The 15,283-nt window shown below is 41.7% G+C and overlaps 1 protein-coding gene across 2 annotated transcripts in view; it reads right to left on the reverse strand.

The window, feature by feature from the left end:
- ACER2 (alkaline ceramidase 2) overlaps positions 1–15,283 on the reverse strand; it is a 40,065-nt gene that overhangs the window by 7,166 nt on the left and 17,616 nt on the right. For both annotated transcript variants that reach the window (XM_037728526.1, XM_017500649.2), the window contains exon 4: positions 7,122–7,259. In XM_037728526.1, the coding sequence (XP_037584454.1) occupies positions 7,122–7,259 (138 nt within the window). The remainder of the gene's footprint in view (positions 1–7,121; positions 7,260–15,283) is intronic.

The following is a 15,283-nucleotide window of genomic DNA, read 5'->3' on the forward strand; positions in this document are numbered from 1 at the left end:
AAAAAAAAAAAAAAAAACAGATTATTGATTGGGCACCAAACTCCACACTAGGCACTATAAAAGACAAAATAAACATGTCTCTTGCCTTGAAAAAGTAAAATCAAAATAGACAAGAACAAATATCAACAAATACACAGACAATTAGTCTGAGACACAAGGATCCATGAACATCCAATGCAATTAAACCTAGAAAGTTTGGCTTAAGGAACACACCGCAACAGAGAGCAATGTGTTGGAGATGTCCTGCGTGGAAGGCATCACCCAAGAGGCGGGGTGTCCAGCCGATAGACACTGCAAGCACCAGGACAGGGCAGGCTTGACATGTATGAGGCAGGAGGGAGGCTCTGCAGAGCCTGGTTTCAGGGCAGCCTGTTACTCTTCCTTTCTCTGCTTCTAGAGGAAGCAGGTCCTGCTAGAAGCTGCTAACCAGTCTTATTTGCACTGGGGGTTGTCTGAAACTGCAGTCTATTAGGTTTCGCTCCCATTTTTCAGGGCTTTTATCAAAATATCAATCTGAAGTAAAAACGGGCGGACAAAATTCATATGTACAGCAGGACCTTATTCTATAATAGAAAACTCTGAGAGGAATGTCTACCATTTCTTCTCTTCTTGACCCTTGATTGTATTCTCAAATTGTTCTTAACAATAAAATCACTCCTATAATCAGAAAAAGAAAAGTATTTTTAAAAATAGTATAAATGTATCTCAGTTACTTGGCAATGTACTTACCACCACCAATTTCAGTGTCAGGTTTCGACCCAAAATCAGAATAAACTTTTGTTTTCTCATGGTCTAAAAGAAAGTTCAGAAAAGACAATGGAAATTCTTCTCAGGAAGCTGGTTAAAAGAAATGACTAGAAACAAGCGTTAGGAATAAAGGCTAAAGAGAAAGAGAAAGCGAAAAAACAGTCCCTCCTCTATTTCCTCTGAGCAAATGAGCATGCAGTGAGAAACATTCAGCTCAGACATAATAGATCATTGCTGGTGACAACCAAGGAAGATTCAGGAAGGAGGTGCAAGAGCGATAAGGGCATCCTTTTGTCTGGGTATTTTATCAAAGCAGAGAAACAACCATCTTTTCTTTTCCTGGCTGGGAACTGGGGTGGTAACTGGGACACAGCAGTGAACAAAGAAACCCCGTCCCTGCCTATGTGAAGTAAATGTCCAGCAGAGGGGATAGACACCGAACAAAACAATACAAATAATCTAATTACAATCAGGATGGCTGCCATAAGGAAGTTCAGGGTCCTGGAATAGCATATAAATAGTTCACAAACTGAAGGGTGAGCAGAAGTTAGCCAGGCAAGAGGGCCAGGAAAAGGGACAGCATAAATAAGGAAGGGCCTGGGGCTGGCAGGAGCAGGGTCCACAAAAGATACAGAAGGTCAGAATGGCTGGGGATGGAAGGTAGGGGAGCTTCTTGTGGGAGCGCTCAGCTCACAGGGGAAGGCTGGAGCATGTCAAGGATTTGGAACTTTATCTTCACTGCAATATCGACTGGTAGAAAAATGACTGTGCTCAAATGGCATGTCTGGGGAAGGAAGAGGACGCCAGGTTTCAGGCTTGAGTAACTGGGTAAATGGTGCGCCCCTTTCCTGCAACTAGAAATATGATCAAGAGAACCAGAGCTAGAAAAGGCAGATCAGGAATCTGGGTTTGGACAAGTTGAATTTGAGATGCCTGTGATACATGGAATTAGACAAGTTAGGTAGGCAGCTAGACACATAATAGTAGAGTTGGGAGGAAGGACTGGGTTGGAGATGTAAGATCAGGAGTCATCCGCATATATAGGGGAATTAAAGCCACAGAAGTAGAGGAAATCTTTCAGGAGGATGTATAAAGGGAGAAAAGCAGTATCTTAATCCATGCAGGCTGTTTTAATAAAACTAATCAAAACAGAAATTTTTCTCATAGTTCTGGAGGCTGGGAATTCTGAGATCAAAATGCCAGCAGAATCAGTGTCTGGCGAGGGCCATTCCTCATAGATGACACCTTCTAGAGCTGCATCCTCACAGGGTAGAAGGGCCAAGGCAGCTCTCCAGGGCCTCTTTTATGAGAGCACTAATCCCATTTATGAGGACTGTATCCCCACTGACTTAATCACCTCCCAAAAGGGCCCGCCCCCTAATATCATTACCTTATTAATTAGTATTTCAACATATGAATTCAGGAGAGACACAAACATTCAGACCATAGCAAGCAGGAGATGAGGGTGCACCTTAAGGGACTCCTACACGCAAAGCGATGTAGAAAAGTAGGAGTCTATGCAAGAGACTGAAAAGGAGCTGCCGAGAGGTAGTGGGAAAGCCAGGAGGATGTGGTATCACAGGAGCCATGGCAAAGACCATTTGAGACATGGGGAGGAGAGCTAATTGGGCAAGCAGCAGAGAGAATAACACATAAGATACAGGAGGGCTGAAAACTGATCACTGGGTGTACAGCTTACTGAGAAGGATTTGGGTATCAAAGTAGGGGCAGAAGCCAGATTGGCATGAGTTGAAGAGTAAATGGGAGGTGAGGGATAGATGAAGTTTTAAAGAAGTTTGGCTGTGACAGCAAGGGTGCAAGGGTAGTAGCTAGAGATGTGGATGTGGATTAGCCCAGGTTGGGTGTTTGAGAAGGCAGTAGGGACTCAAATGTGTTTAAAGGCTGATAAGAAAGCCCCTCTAGGCTGGGCACAGTGACTCATGCCTGTAATCCCGGCACTTTGGGAGGCAGAGGAAGGCAGATCCCTTGAGGTCACGAGTTGAAGACCAGCATGGCCAACATGGTGATCTCCCGTCTCTACTAAAAATACAAAAATTAGCTGGGCATGGTGGTGCACACCTGTAATTTTAACTTCTCTATTCGGGAGGCTGAGGCAGGAGAACTGCTTGAATCTGGGAGGTGGAGGTCGCAGTGAGCTAAGATCTCACCACTGCACTCCAGCCTGGGTGACACAACGAGACTCAGTCTAAAAAAAAGAAAAAAAAGAAAGCCCCTTTAGAAAGAGATGGGCAATATAGACGACAATGTACAGGAGTGAAATAGACATAGGAGAGTGGAAGGAATAACCAATTGGCAGAAGACTGACCCTAATGGAAGGAAGTTTTCCTCCCATAAAGCCGCCACTTGTTAACATGATAATAAAGATCAATTAGCTTTAGTGATGCCTACCTTCTCCAGGGCAGCTATTTTAAGCATGAAACAAACTATTTCTTTTGTAATTACTTAAAAGATTAGAGTGTTAAAGGAAAATATATTTCCCTATGTAAAGATCACAATTGTGAAGCAGAATTTATTTAAACTGCATAATAACTGCCCTAACCACGTGTGTCCTCCATTTGCTCTTCTTTAAGTCTTATGAACTTAAAATATTTTCCCAGCCAGGTGAAGTGGCTCACACCTGTAATCACCGCACTTTGGGAGGCTGAGGTGAGAAGATTGCCTAAGTCCAGGAGTTTGAGGCTGCAATGATCTATGATCATGCTACTGCACTCCAGCCTGGGCAACAAAGCAAGACCCCATCTAAAAAAAATAAAAAATAAATAAAAAAGCCTTCCCCTTTCCCTTTTCTTAAAACAAAATTATAAGCCAAAACATATTATGAAACTCAGGAGTTAAAATGAAACTAGAGTGCAGTGAATTCTCAAGAAACAGAGCTAAATCCAGAACATTCTGTTCACTTCAAGCCTAATATAAGCTAGCACCACTGGACTGAATGCTACAAATGGAAATCATTTCAGATGTTGTCACTAGCAATTTAATTATGTGTTTGACAAAGAGCTTTAAGATGTGTTAACATCCAGAGTTGGCTAGAGGAGGATGAAAGAGAGAATGGTTTAAGTACAATGCAGAAGCACAAAGAGTTTAGTAAGAGAGCAATTATGTCTGGTTGAGAGGATAAGCAGGGGTTAAGAAAGGCCTCACAAAGGAGCTGGTATCTAGGATGAGCATTGCAGAAGGGGTAGGATTTTACAAAGCAGTAGTAGGAAAGGGCATTCCAGGGGGAGAAGAAAGTATGAGCAAAGACCTGAAGACAAGAAAACAAGGAGCCAGTCCAAATTGGTTGGTCATAGGACATGTAGAAGGAACAAGAGGAAGAAAATGCTCTAAGGGAAGCTTAGACAACGAGGCACCACTGAAGGTTTTTGTAAAGGATGAGGGAGTAACAGTCTGAAGGAAGAGACTGGAGGAAGAAGAGACTGTTAGAAATCAAATACAATGGTCCACTGGAGGGTTGTGAGGGTGGGGCAATAGATATGGGAGGAGGTGACAGATGAAACATTGCAGAGGGTGATTCCATGAAATCTAGCAATTATTTGAGGTGGCAGGAGATGAGGGACCCAATGATGATTGTAGGGTTTCAAGTGTAATGAACTCAGAAAATAGTGACACTATTAAAATAAATTGGGAACTTTAAAACAGAATTTGGGAAAGGTCATTGAGTGGCATTGTAGGCAAAGAGGGCATGGAGCCAAGCCAATAATCTTGCCTATTATAGTTTGGGAAGGCTCTGACAGAGATACCCAGAAGGTAGTTGGGAACATGGGACTAAACTTCAGGAGAGACGAGGATGGACTGCAGAGAATCATGCAGAGTGATGGCAACTGAACACAAGAGCGTGGATAAGATTTTGAAGAAACAAACAGAAAAGGTTAAAGACACAATCTTGGAGAATGTCTACCTTAGGAAGCAAAGAGCAGAGTAGGAACAGTCAGGTAGGAGAGCCTGTATTACACAGGATCACAGAAGCCAAGAGAAGAAAATTCAGAGGAGGAGGTTGACAGTGTCAGATTCTTCAGACAGCCAAGGATAGGGAGCACTGCAAACAAGCGATTCTATTTGGAAGTTAAAAGGCCATTAGCATAGCCTAATGAAATAGTGTAATGAGTGCACAAAGATACACAAAGATGTTCATTGCGGAGATATTTATAGTAAAGAAAAACTGGAAACAACCTAAACGGTCAAAAAAGGAAATATGTTGAGTAATTAAAATAAATTAAAAGTAAATTACAATTCTATATGTCCATTTAAAATGAGGACCTAGATCTGTATTTATTGACAGAAAAAGAAGATACAATACATTCCTAAATGAGAAAGTCAAATTTTAGATTAACGTATATAAGAATGAGCTAATTTTTATTTTTTTAAATACAGCTAGGTTTTTTTTTAAAAAATAAGATGGCAGAGAATAAAAAAGCCTGTAAGAAGACACAGTGGAGGGCTAACCATCATTATCATCACATGGCAGGTTTGGTTATTTCATTTTTATTTAGTACATAAAAACTATGAGGCAAGTACTATCAAATATTAATTTTCCTGAAAAAGTGATAGATTTATTTTTTGCTTGTCAATATTCTCCAATTTATCTACAAAAAATATTAGTTACTTGATAAAATTAGTTTTTTAAAATTGGTCATTAGTGACTCTTGAATGAACATTTCGGACTAAAGATGGGGAGGGGAACCAGCCTGTAAGGGATTTAAGAAGAAAGGGCAGGCTGGCTGCAGTGAGGGTAGGGATTGAACCCTTTTTTATTTATTCAAGCATAGGTATTCTTCTAGGACCACTTCAGCCTGTGTCTGAAGAGACTCTTACATCCCCAGTCCTTGACGGATGTAGAAGGCAACCAGACAGGATCTGACAGCAAGATGCCAGACAGCAAGTTCCAGGACCATACCATTTCAACTGCCTTTGGCCCTGCCTGTTATTGCTGACAATCAAAGCAACCCTTTAGTGGCAAAGTGAGTAGAAAGAAATGTGTATCTCCTCTCAAATCAAAGAGGAGAGAAAGCTGACTTAACACATTACGCAGAGCAACTATCACACTAAGATTTCAGTTACAAGACTTCAACTAAGACATTCAATGTCCACAACAATGAGAAAATCTGAATTAAAATACACTTTTTAGGAGGGGCACGGTGGCTCACACCTGTAATCCCAGCACTTAGGGAGGCCAAGGTGAGCAGATCACTTGAGGTCAGGAGTTTAAGACCAGCCTGGTCAACATGGTGAAACCCCATCTCTACTAAAAATACAAAAATTAGCTGGGCATAGTGGCAGGCAGTTGTTTTCCCAGCTACTTGGGAGGGTGAGGGAGGAGAATCACCTGAAACCAGGAGGCGGAGGCTGCAGTTAGCTGAGAATGTGTCACTGCACTCCAGCCTGGGTGACAGAGTGAGACTCCATCTCAAAAAAAAAAAAAAAATGCATTATTTAAATAGCTGCAAATAAAAAGAAGTGTTTTCTTTCTTCTTTTCTTTTTTTGTTTTTGTTTTTGTTTTGACACAGATTTTTGCTCTTGTTGCCCAGGTTAGAGTGCAACGGTGTGATCTCAACTCACCACAATCTCCGCCTCCCAGGTTCAAGCGATTCTCCTGCCTCAGCCTCCCAAGTAGCTGGGATTACAGGCATATGCGACCACACATGGCTAATTTTGTATTTTTAGTAGAGATAGGGTTTCTCTATGTTGGTAAGGCTGGTCTTGAAATCCTGACCTCAGGTGATCCATCTGCCTCGGCCTCCCAAAGTGCTGGGATTATAGGCATGAGCATCGTGCCTGGCCAAGAAGTGTTTTCAAAGAGAATGAAAATAAGGGCAGTGATTAGATATATTGTAATTGGGTCTAGAAGAGGAAAATCATGTACCAACAAACGCTAAACGAAAACGTTTCTGAGTATCAACCTGAACTCTGAGTACACAAGTTCCCAAAAGAAAATGCTAATGCAAAGAGCAAAACCATTACCTGATAGATTGTAAATAAGACACTAAACCTCAGAGAAAGTATCATTATCAACTGCAGTCCACCTGAAGTTCATATTTCCGAATAGATACAAACTCATTTTCCCTGCCCCCTTCCTCTTTTTCCTTCTGTGTCTGAATGCAATAACCTTTTAGAACTTTTCTTTTCTACAGAATTAAGTCTAGACAGCTTGGTCTAGGCACTGAGATGGTCCTGGTAAGCTAGCTGTGATCAATGGAATGATCCAAACCATCAAGCCTGCTTCCATCCAACAGTCAGCAACTAACTTTCATAAGGAATAAAATTCCTCCTGCTGCAGAGCAGCAAAGGAGCCCTGAGCTGGTGTGTTCCCAGCACAGGGACAGCCTAATGGGTAGGCAGGAATCATGGTACCTACCTCTTTAGCTCTGCAATGAGCAGTGCAGTGCAAGGAACTCCTAGGGTCATCAGAGAGATGTTGTTGATGGCGGGCTTGACGAATGCTAGGCACGTTGTAACTGCAGACAGGACACAGACCACCACCTTGAACCTGCCCCTGAATCCATGAAGCAAAACCAAATCCATTAGAAGAGGAGTTCTTGTTTGTTTGTTTGTTTGTTTGTTTAATGTTGGCAAGCTACAGGCATTGCCAGAAATGCAAGCCGAAAAGAAACTCTGCACTAAGTACTAAGGTTCAAAAAGCCATTCACACTCACTGGCTTAGGAATTCCACTTCAAGTAACTTATCCTTAGGAAATAATTAGAGATTTTCAGAATATTTAGCCATAAGAATGGTAAAATTACAGTCAACCTACATCTCTGAGGGTGAGATACGGATAACTGTTTCCTTTGTGTGATTCTTCTGTTATTTTTTTCTTTTCTTTTCTTTCCTTTTTTTTTTTTTTNTTTTTGAGACAGAGTCTTGCTTTGTTGCCCAGGCTGGAGTACAGTGGCACAATCTTGGCTCACTACAACCTCCACCTCCTGGGTTCAATCAATTCTCCTGCCTCAGCCTCCCAAGTAGCTAGGATTACAGGTGTCTGCCAACATGCCCAGCTAATTTTTGTATTTTTAGGGGAGATGGGGTTTCACCATGTTGGCCAGGCCGGTCTCAAACTCTTGACCTCATGATCCACCCACCTCAGTCTCCCAAAGTGCTGGGATTACAGGGGTCAACCACCATGCCCAGCCGATTTTTCTATATTTTTTCAAATAATTGATTTCTCTGTATTTTTTCAGATGTCCTACAGCAGGGTTTAACAATTTTTTTCTATAAAGGGTTTTTGGGTTTGGGCTGGACATGGTGGCTCACACCTGTAATCCTAATACTTTGGGAGGACAAAGTGGGAGGACAGCCTGAGCCTTGGAGTTTGTGGTTACAGTGAGCTATAACCTGAACATAAAATAAATTATATAAGTATTTAATTAAATATATGTTTATTTGTAAGTATAAAGAATATATTATATAAATATATTTATATTATATATAACCATATAGTTATGCTATATATAGTTACATATAATTATAAATACATATTTAATGAAAATACATTAATAATTAAATGTGTATAATTATATTAAATATGAATTAATTATATTTAATAAATTATATATACATACACACACAGACACACACACACACACACATATATACACACACACAGGTTTTGTAGGTCCTAAGGTCTCTGCCACAGCTATTCAACTCTGCCATTACAGAGAATAAGTAAATGAATGGGCATGGCTGGATGCTGATAAAACTTGATTTGTAAAACAGGATCCTTTTGGCCCACAGGACATAGTTTGTCACCCCCTGTTCTACAAAGTAAACATGTATAACTTTCATAAGTAAAACAGAGACCACTCACAAACCATAATGCATCCTAGTTTAAAAGAAAATTTGTCCTATGTGTCTAGCACACCCAAAAAAAGTTTTCAGAAAAAATTTCAATAGACTAAGAAAAATAGTCTACATTTATTGACAACCTACAAGCCTAGTATGCACAAGAATTTACATCGACAAGTTTTTGAAATGACAAGTCTCAGACAAACAATCGATACTATCCTTACACCCTTCAGTGGAGGTCATTTCAGTAGAGCCAGAAGTGGCGACGTGATCCTAGACATGCTCTTTCTTTTCTCCCTGGGACTCATTTCCTTATCTGTAAAATGAAAAGGCTGGACTAGATGATTTCCAAGGCCTCATCCATGACTTAAATTTAGGAGTACACGATTTTCCTGAAGTTTCTGTTATTCCTCATTAGCACAATTTACTTTGGCCAAGAGACCTGGAACAGGTCACAGTTAGGAAGCCAATTTGAATGAAATTCCATTATAAAGAAATCAAAGGGCGTTGAGCCCTCAAAATACAAATTTATCTCTTAAATAGGAAAGCCATTCATCATCAAGGCACAGGAAATCATTGACCAAGCTGCCAACTTTCAGACTGGAATGAACAGGAATTATAGCTCTGAACCTCTACCAGAGGAAAAAATATATGTGGGAAAGGCTCCAGGCAGCTAATCCTCAGGAGAGGCATGTTTTTCTCCCGGCCTCGCCTGGTGTTCTTCATCTACTGGAGGAAAGGCCGCCTGCTCAGGGTGAGGGCCCACAGCCATCACACACAGGGCCCCTGGTGACCCACAATAACTCTTCCACTGGGATTGAGGGTCTGTGACTCATGCCAAGGCAAATTTGACCTTTTTCAGTAGGATAAACACATAATCAGAAACGTCCAAAGTGCATCACCTCTCTGTATCCAGTGGTTTAGGAATTAGGCACAGGTCAGACAGGGCAACAGTGATTCAAGGCACAGGAGTTTCAGTGAGACTGACATGCGTTCAAATCCTGCCTCCATTGCTTACTAGCTGTGAGACCTTTGGCAAGTAACTCAACTCTTTGAGGCTTTCCCACATAAAAATTAAGACATTGTGCCTCGCAGTGTTCTTGGAAGCATTAACACAGTGCCTGGTACATGTTATGTGCTAATAAAATTCATTACTACTTTTATCCTTACCATCATTTTAAAAATAAATACTACTTTTTTGTTTTTGCATTTTGTTTTGTTTTTTTGAGATGGAGTCTCTGTTGCCCGGGCTGAAGTGCAGTGGCACAATCTTGACTCACTGCAACCACCACCTCCCGGATTCAAGCGATTCTTCTGCCTCCGTGTCCTTTAGCTGGGACTAAAGGCATGTGCCACCAAAAAATAAATACTACTTTAAATAATATTATTGTTGTTGATATCATACTCTCAGAGAAAATGGAACTGAGTTGCTGTTGCAATCACCAAAGGCTCCACAGAGTACTGCCAAATAGTTCAAAGGCAGTACGCTTGAAAACACATGCTTTCTGGTTTTTTGTTGTTTTTTTTTTCTTTTTTTTTTTTTTTAAAACAGAGTCCCCATCTGTTGCCCAGGCTGGAGTGTAATGGCTCGATCCTGGTTCACTGCAACCTCCACCTCCCAGGTTCAAGTGATTCTCCTGCCTCAGCCTCCAGAGTAGCTGGGATTACAGGTACCCGCTATGACACCTAGCTAATTTTCATATTTTTAGTAGGCACGGGGTTTCACCATGCTGGCTAGGCCAATCTTGAACTCCTGATCTCAGGTGATCCACCTGCCTCGGCCTCCCTAAGTGCTGAGATTACAGGCATAAGCCACCACACCCAGCTGTGAAACATGTTTTCTTTAGAGGAGGCCATCTGCAGATACCTCCCCATGTCTGGTCCAGAAGGTGTACAGGAATGTGCTGACCAACAAGAACATCCTGTGAACACAAGTTTCTGAAGCCAGGAGAAGTAAACGGAGGCCATGTGGCCAGCAGAAAGCCAGCCAGCCAGCCCAGCAGACCCCGGGGTCAACAGAGGCCCTGGGAAAAAGAGAGCTGGAAATATCAAGGAGTAAGAGGCCCCAACAGCGTGTTTTTCTAAACTGTGATTGATGACAGCCTCTGGTCGTGTTTTCAACTTTCCAGCCCATTAGGGTCTCACACTGAAACACAAGGTCAGGAAACCCTTAGCACCACTGCTTCCTATATTCTCCAAACCAAAATCTATCAACCAAGTACCATAATCATAATATTTTTATAGTAAAGTTGTTACTGTTATCATTAGCTACCCTTTAAAGCAGTCATTTTCAAGCCTATACCCTGTGTCCCTTTTTACTTTGGTAAAATGTAAAACCACTTTTTATTTTTTAGGCTTGAAAACCACTATCACTGGCTACTCTTTAAAGCAGTGGTAATGTTTTTGTTCTTCTGAAATGAAATGAAATTTATAGATGATAAAACCTCCCATAATAGTGACCATCAAAAACATGTCCACAAACTTTCTAAATGTCCCATAAGAATTGGAAATGTCCCTGGTTAAGACCCACTGCTATAAGCTACCAAAACATAATTTATTTAGAGCAGCCAGCCCTTGATAGTTACAGCACTATAGCATTTGGTCATGAAAGGGACCTCAGAGAGCTAGTCCAACCGTGTTATTTTATAACTAAAACACTAAGGCCCAGAGAGTTTAAGATTCCAGCCTCAAGTCATCCAGCAAGAATGCTAGCAAGGCAGGCAGATCCCAGACTGCTCCCTTGCCAATCAGGATTCAAAAACTAAAGTGGATTATAAAGTGAGGGCTCTCCTGAGATTTTGTAAAGACAAAATCATAGCAAGTGCAGCAGAATACATCATTTAAGAAGTGGATACAAGGTTGGGCACAGCGGCTCACACATGTCATCCCAGCACTGAGAGGCCAAGGTGGGAGGATCTCTTGAGCCCAGGAATTTGAGACCAGCCTGGGCAACATGATAAAAACTTGTCTCTACAAAAAATACAAAAATTAGCCAGGTGCAGTGATAGGCAACTGTGGTCCCAGCCTCTCGGGAGGCTGAGGTTGGAGGATCACTTGAGTGTAGGAGGCAGAAGTTGCAGTGAACTGTGATTGCGCCACTGCACTACAGCCTGGGCAACACAGTGAGACCCTGTCACAAAAGAAAGGGGGGGATTCAATTACCCTGTAACAGTTCCTTATTCTCATTTTTTTCTCAAAATAAAAATGTCTAAAAAATATTAATAACCATCAACAGCTGAATGTCTTGAATAGTCTGAGGACAGTCTAGGCAAGAAAGTTTTTTTAATTTAAAACCAACATTTATATCCTATTGATATAATGAGCATTAATAATTTCCCTATACAAAATATGCACAGCTATTATATATCAATAAAAAATTCAGGCTGGGCACAATGGCTCACGCCTATAATCCCAGCACTTCGGGAGGCCAAGGTGGGTGGATCACTTGAGGTCCAGAGTTCAAGACCAGCCTGGCCAACCTGGTGAAACCCCATCTCTAGTAAAAATACAAATTAGCTGGGCATGGTAAAAGTGGCTACTTGGGAAGCTACTTGGAAGCTGAGGCAGAAGAATCGCTTGAACCCAGGAGAAGAGGTTGCAGTGAGCCAAGATCACTCTACTGTACTCTAGACTGGGCAAAATAACAAGACTTCATTTCAAAAAAAAAAACAAAACACTAAGACATTCATAATAACCACCAGCACTTATTGAGTCTTCACTCTGTGTGAGCCAGTGTACTATATGTCTTATATAATTTTTCCGTGTATTTCTGACCCCATGAGGAAGATAACTTTTGTAATCTTTACTTTACAGACAAGCAAAAGGGGGTCCCAGAACCTTTTGTTTTTTTTTTTTAGTGAATTGTTATTCAAAGCCATGTTGTCTGATCCAAACTCAGCCACCACACTCTACTGTCTCTTCTCCAAAAATCTCATATTAAAACTATTTTTAATGTGTGTTTAGAATATTCCAGCAAAGGCCAGAAGTGGTGGCTCATACCTGTAATCTCAGCACTTTGGGAGGCCAAAGTGGGTGGATCACCCGAGGTCGGGAGTTCGAGACCAGTCTGGCCAACACGACAAAACCTCATCTCTACAAAAAATACAAAAATTAGCCATGCGTGGTGGCACGTGCCTGTAATCCCAGCTACTCGGGAAGCTGAGGCAGAAGAATTGCTTGAACACGGGAGGCAGAGGTTGCAGTGAGTCTAGATTGTGCCATTGCACTCCAGCCTGGGCAATAAGAGCAAAACTCCATCTCAAAAAAAAAGAATATTCCAGCAAAGTCTAGATCAAGGAAAGGAGGAAGGGAGGGAGAGAGGGAGGGAAGGAAGGGAGGGAAGGGAAAAAGAAAGAAAAGGAGATAAATGTTTACTATTTGGTAAGTTCAGGCAGATAAACCAGAAATCCCTGATCTACAGAAATCCTGGTTTTGACATGATTTCTTTGGTCTGGTCTGCCACTTCTACTGCAGAGCTGCCACCTGTCCCACATCATAGACAGTGAAGTACATACAAAGGGGCGTGGCCTTCTTGCCCTCCCTGGTCACTGGAAAATTGAAGATGTACAAATAGAGTTGAAATCCATATTTACTTTTCCCTTAACATGCACTTTTTATTTCTTTGCTCATTAAAATTTTCAATGTCCATTCTCTCCATCAATTCATATGCATATCTCAGAAATGCTAGGCAGAACTCTCTTCTCCATGCCCCAGGCAGTCAGGAGAGTTAACTTTGACTGAGCCCTCTCCATGTTGCTTAGTATTGTGCTAAGTGCTCTACAGGATCGTCTCAAAGGTCCCAGAGATCAACAGTATTGTTTACCTAATTTTACACATGAGGAAATAGAAAGAGTCAAGACAAGTCATACAGTTTGCAAATTGTAAAGCTAGGATTCAAACCCAGATTGTTTCCAAAGCCTGGGATATATATACATATGGTACCCACTGCCTCCAAAGGAGAACAGAGTGGCTGTATTTTCACATCTTCCCCAGAGAAATGCTGCAGGCTGCTGGTGATGAGAAAGCCCCAAACAGTCACAGACAACTCTGCCTCAATATGTTTCCTTTTTTTTTTTCCTATTTTTTAATGGGGTTTCACTGTGTTGCCCAGGTTGGGCTCAAACTTCTGGGCTCAGTTTCCTGAGTGGCTGGGACTACAGGCATGCACCACCACACCTGGCTCTATTTTAATTATTAAAGTTGGTAAGCCTTGCCAGGTGAGGTGGCTCACGCCTGTAATCCCAACACTTTGGGAGGCAGAGGTGGGTGGATCACAAGGTCAAGAGGTGGAGGCCATCCTGGCCAGCATGGTGAAACCATGTCTCTACTAAAAATGCAAAAATTAGCTGGTCATGATGGCGCACAGCTGTAGTCCCAGCTACTCGAGAGGCTGAGGCAGGAGAATTGCTTGAACCTGGGAGGTGGAGGTTGCAGTGAGCCAAGATCATGCCACTGCACTCCAGCCTGGGCAACAAGATAGATACAGACAGATAGATAGATAGATAGATAGATAGATAGATAGATAGATAGATAGACAGACAGATAGATAATAAGTTGATAAGCTTTAACTACCAATATCATCACCCTATTTTCTCCTTTCCTGCTCAAACAGCATTCCCCCTACCTCCAGGAACCAAGAAAAGAAAATAAAACAAGGTTTTCTATAATGAATTATATTAAAAACTGTCCCTTGGAATTTCAACCCAGGCCTCCAGAATGTTACAAACACAAAACCTTTATTCCCATTTCTTTAACATCTTATTCAGATTTCGGGACTTGAAAGATAACATCTATAAGCAAAGTGGTTCCTCGGCTCTCAATCTAATGAACACCAGGTTTAGAGAAAGGATGGTGGTGACTGGTGGATACGTTTCAAGACAGGGAAAAGCCAAAAGGTAAATGGCTTGTTTTTCAGGCAGAGTCAAAAGGTGCCTACATGCAGAACCATCTCATGACCCTACCCGGTGCCCTCTACCTCCACCTGCATCCTTAACCCCTTCCTCGCCTCCAAAGGCTTCTCCTAAAGTTGAACAAGGAAACTAAACAGGACTAGAAACTGGAGGCCACGTAAACCAACCTGGCCACATTTGAAAGCATATTTTCCCTGCCGATTAGAAGGCCTCACCAAGATGGAGAACCACTTTTCATCTAAGACGAGGAACTTCTACTTGTAAACAGCTCTTTCTCTGTCTCTCACTCCCTTGCTTTCTTTCTCTCTGTCTCTCTCTTCCTCTTCCCTGCCCCACCACCCCTTTTACTCTCTCGCTTTCTCATTTTCTGATAAGTAACCTTCTTGAGGGTACTTCTATCTGCTAATGGATACTCAGAGATAATAGTATTCAATTCAAATCCTGCTTCTCAGGATAAGACTGTACAGCTAATCCAATCAAAGCATGTTTTCTCCCTATCTCATTTTAAAATAAATATTTAGTATTAAAAATTAGGCCATGGCCAAGTGCAGAGGCTCACGCCTATAATCCCAGCATTTTGGGAGATCAAATGGGAAGACCACTTGAGCCCAGAAGTTTGAGACCAGCCGTGGCAACATGACAAGACCCTATCTCTATTTAAAAAAAAAAAATTAGGCCAGGTGCAGTGGTTGACATCTGTGGCCCCAGTACTTTGGGAAACTGAAGTGGGAGGATTGCTTGAGCCCAGGAGTTCAAGACCAACCTGGGCAACATAACAAGACCTCTTCTCTATCAAAAATACAAAAATTAGGCAGACGTGGTGGCATG

This window comes from Cebus imitator, unplaced genomic scaffold (assembly GCF_001604975.1).
Source record: "Cebus imitator isolate Cc_AM_T3 unplaced genomic scaffold, Cebus_imitator-1.0 Scaffold267, whole genome shotgun sequence".
Classification (NCBI taxonomy): domain Eukaryota; kingdom Metazoa; phylum Chordata; class Mammalia; order Primates; family Cebidae; genus Cebus; species Cebus imitator.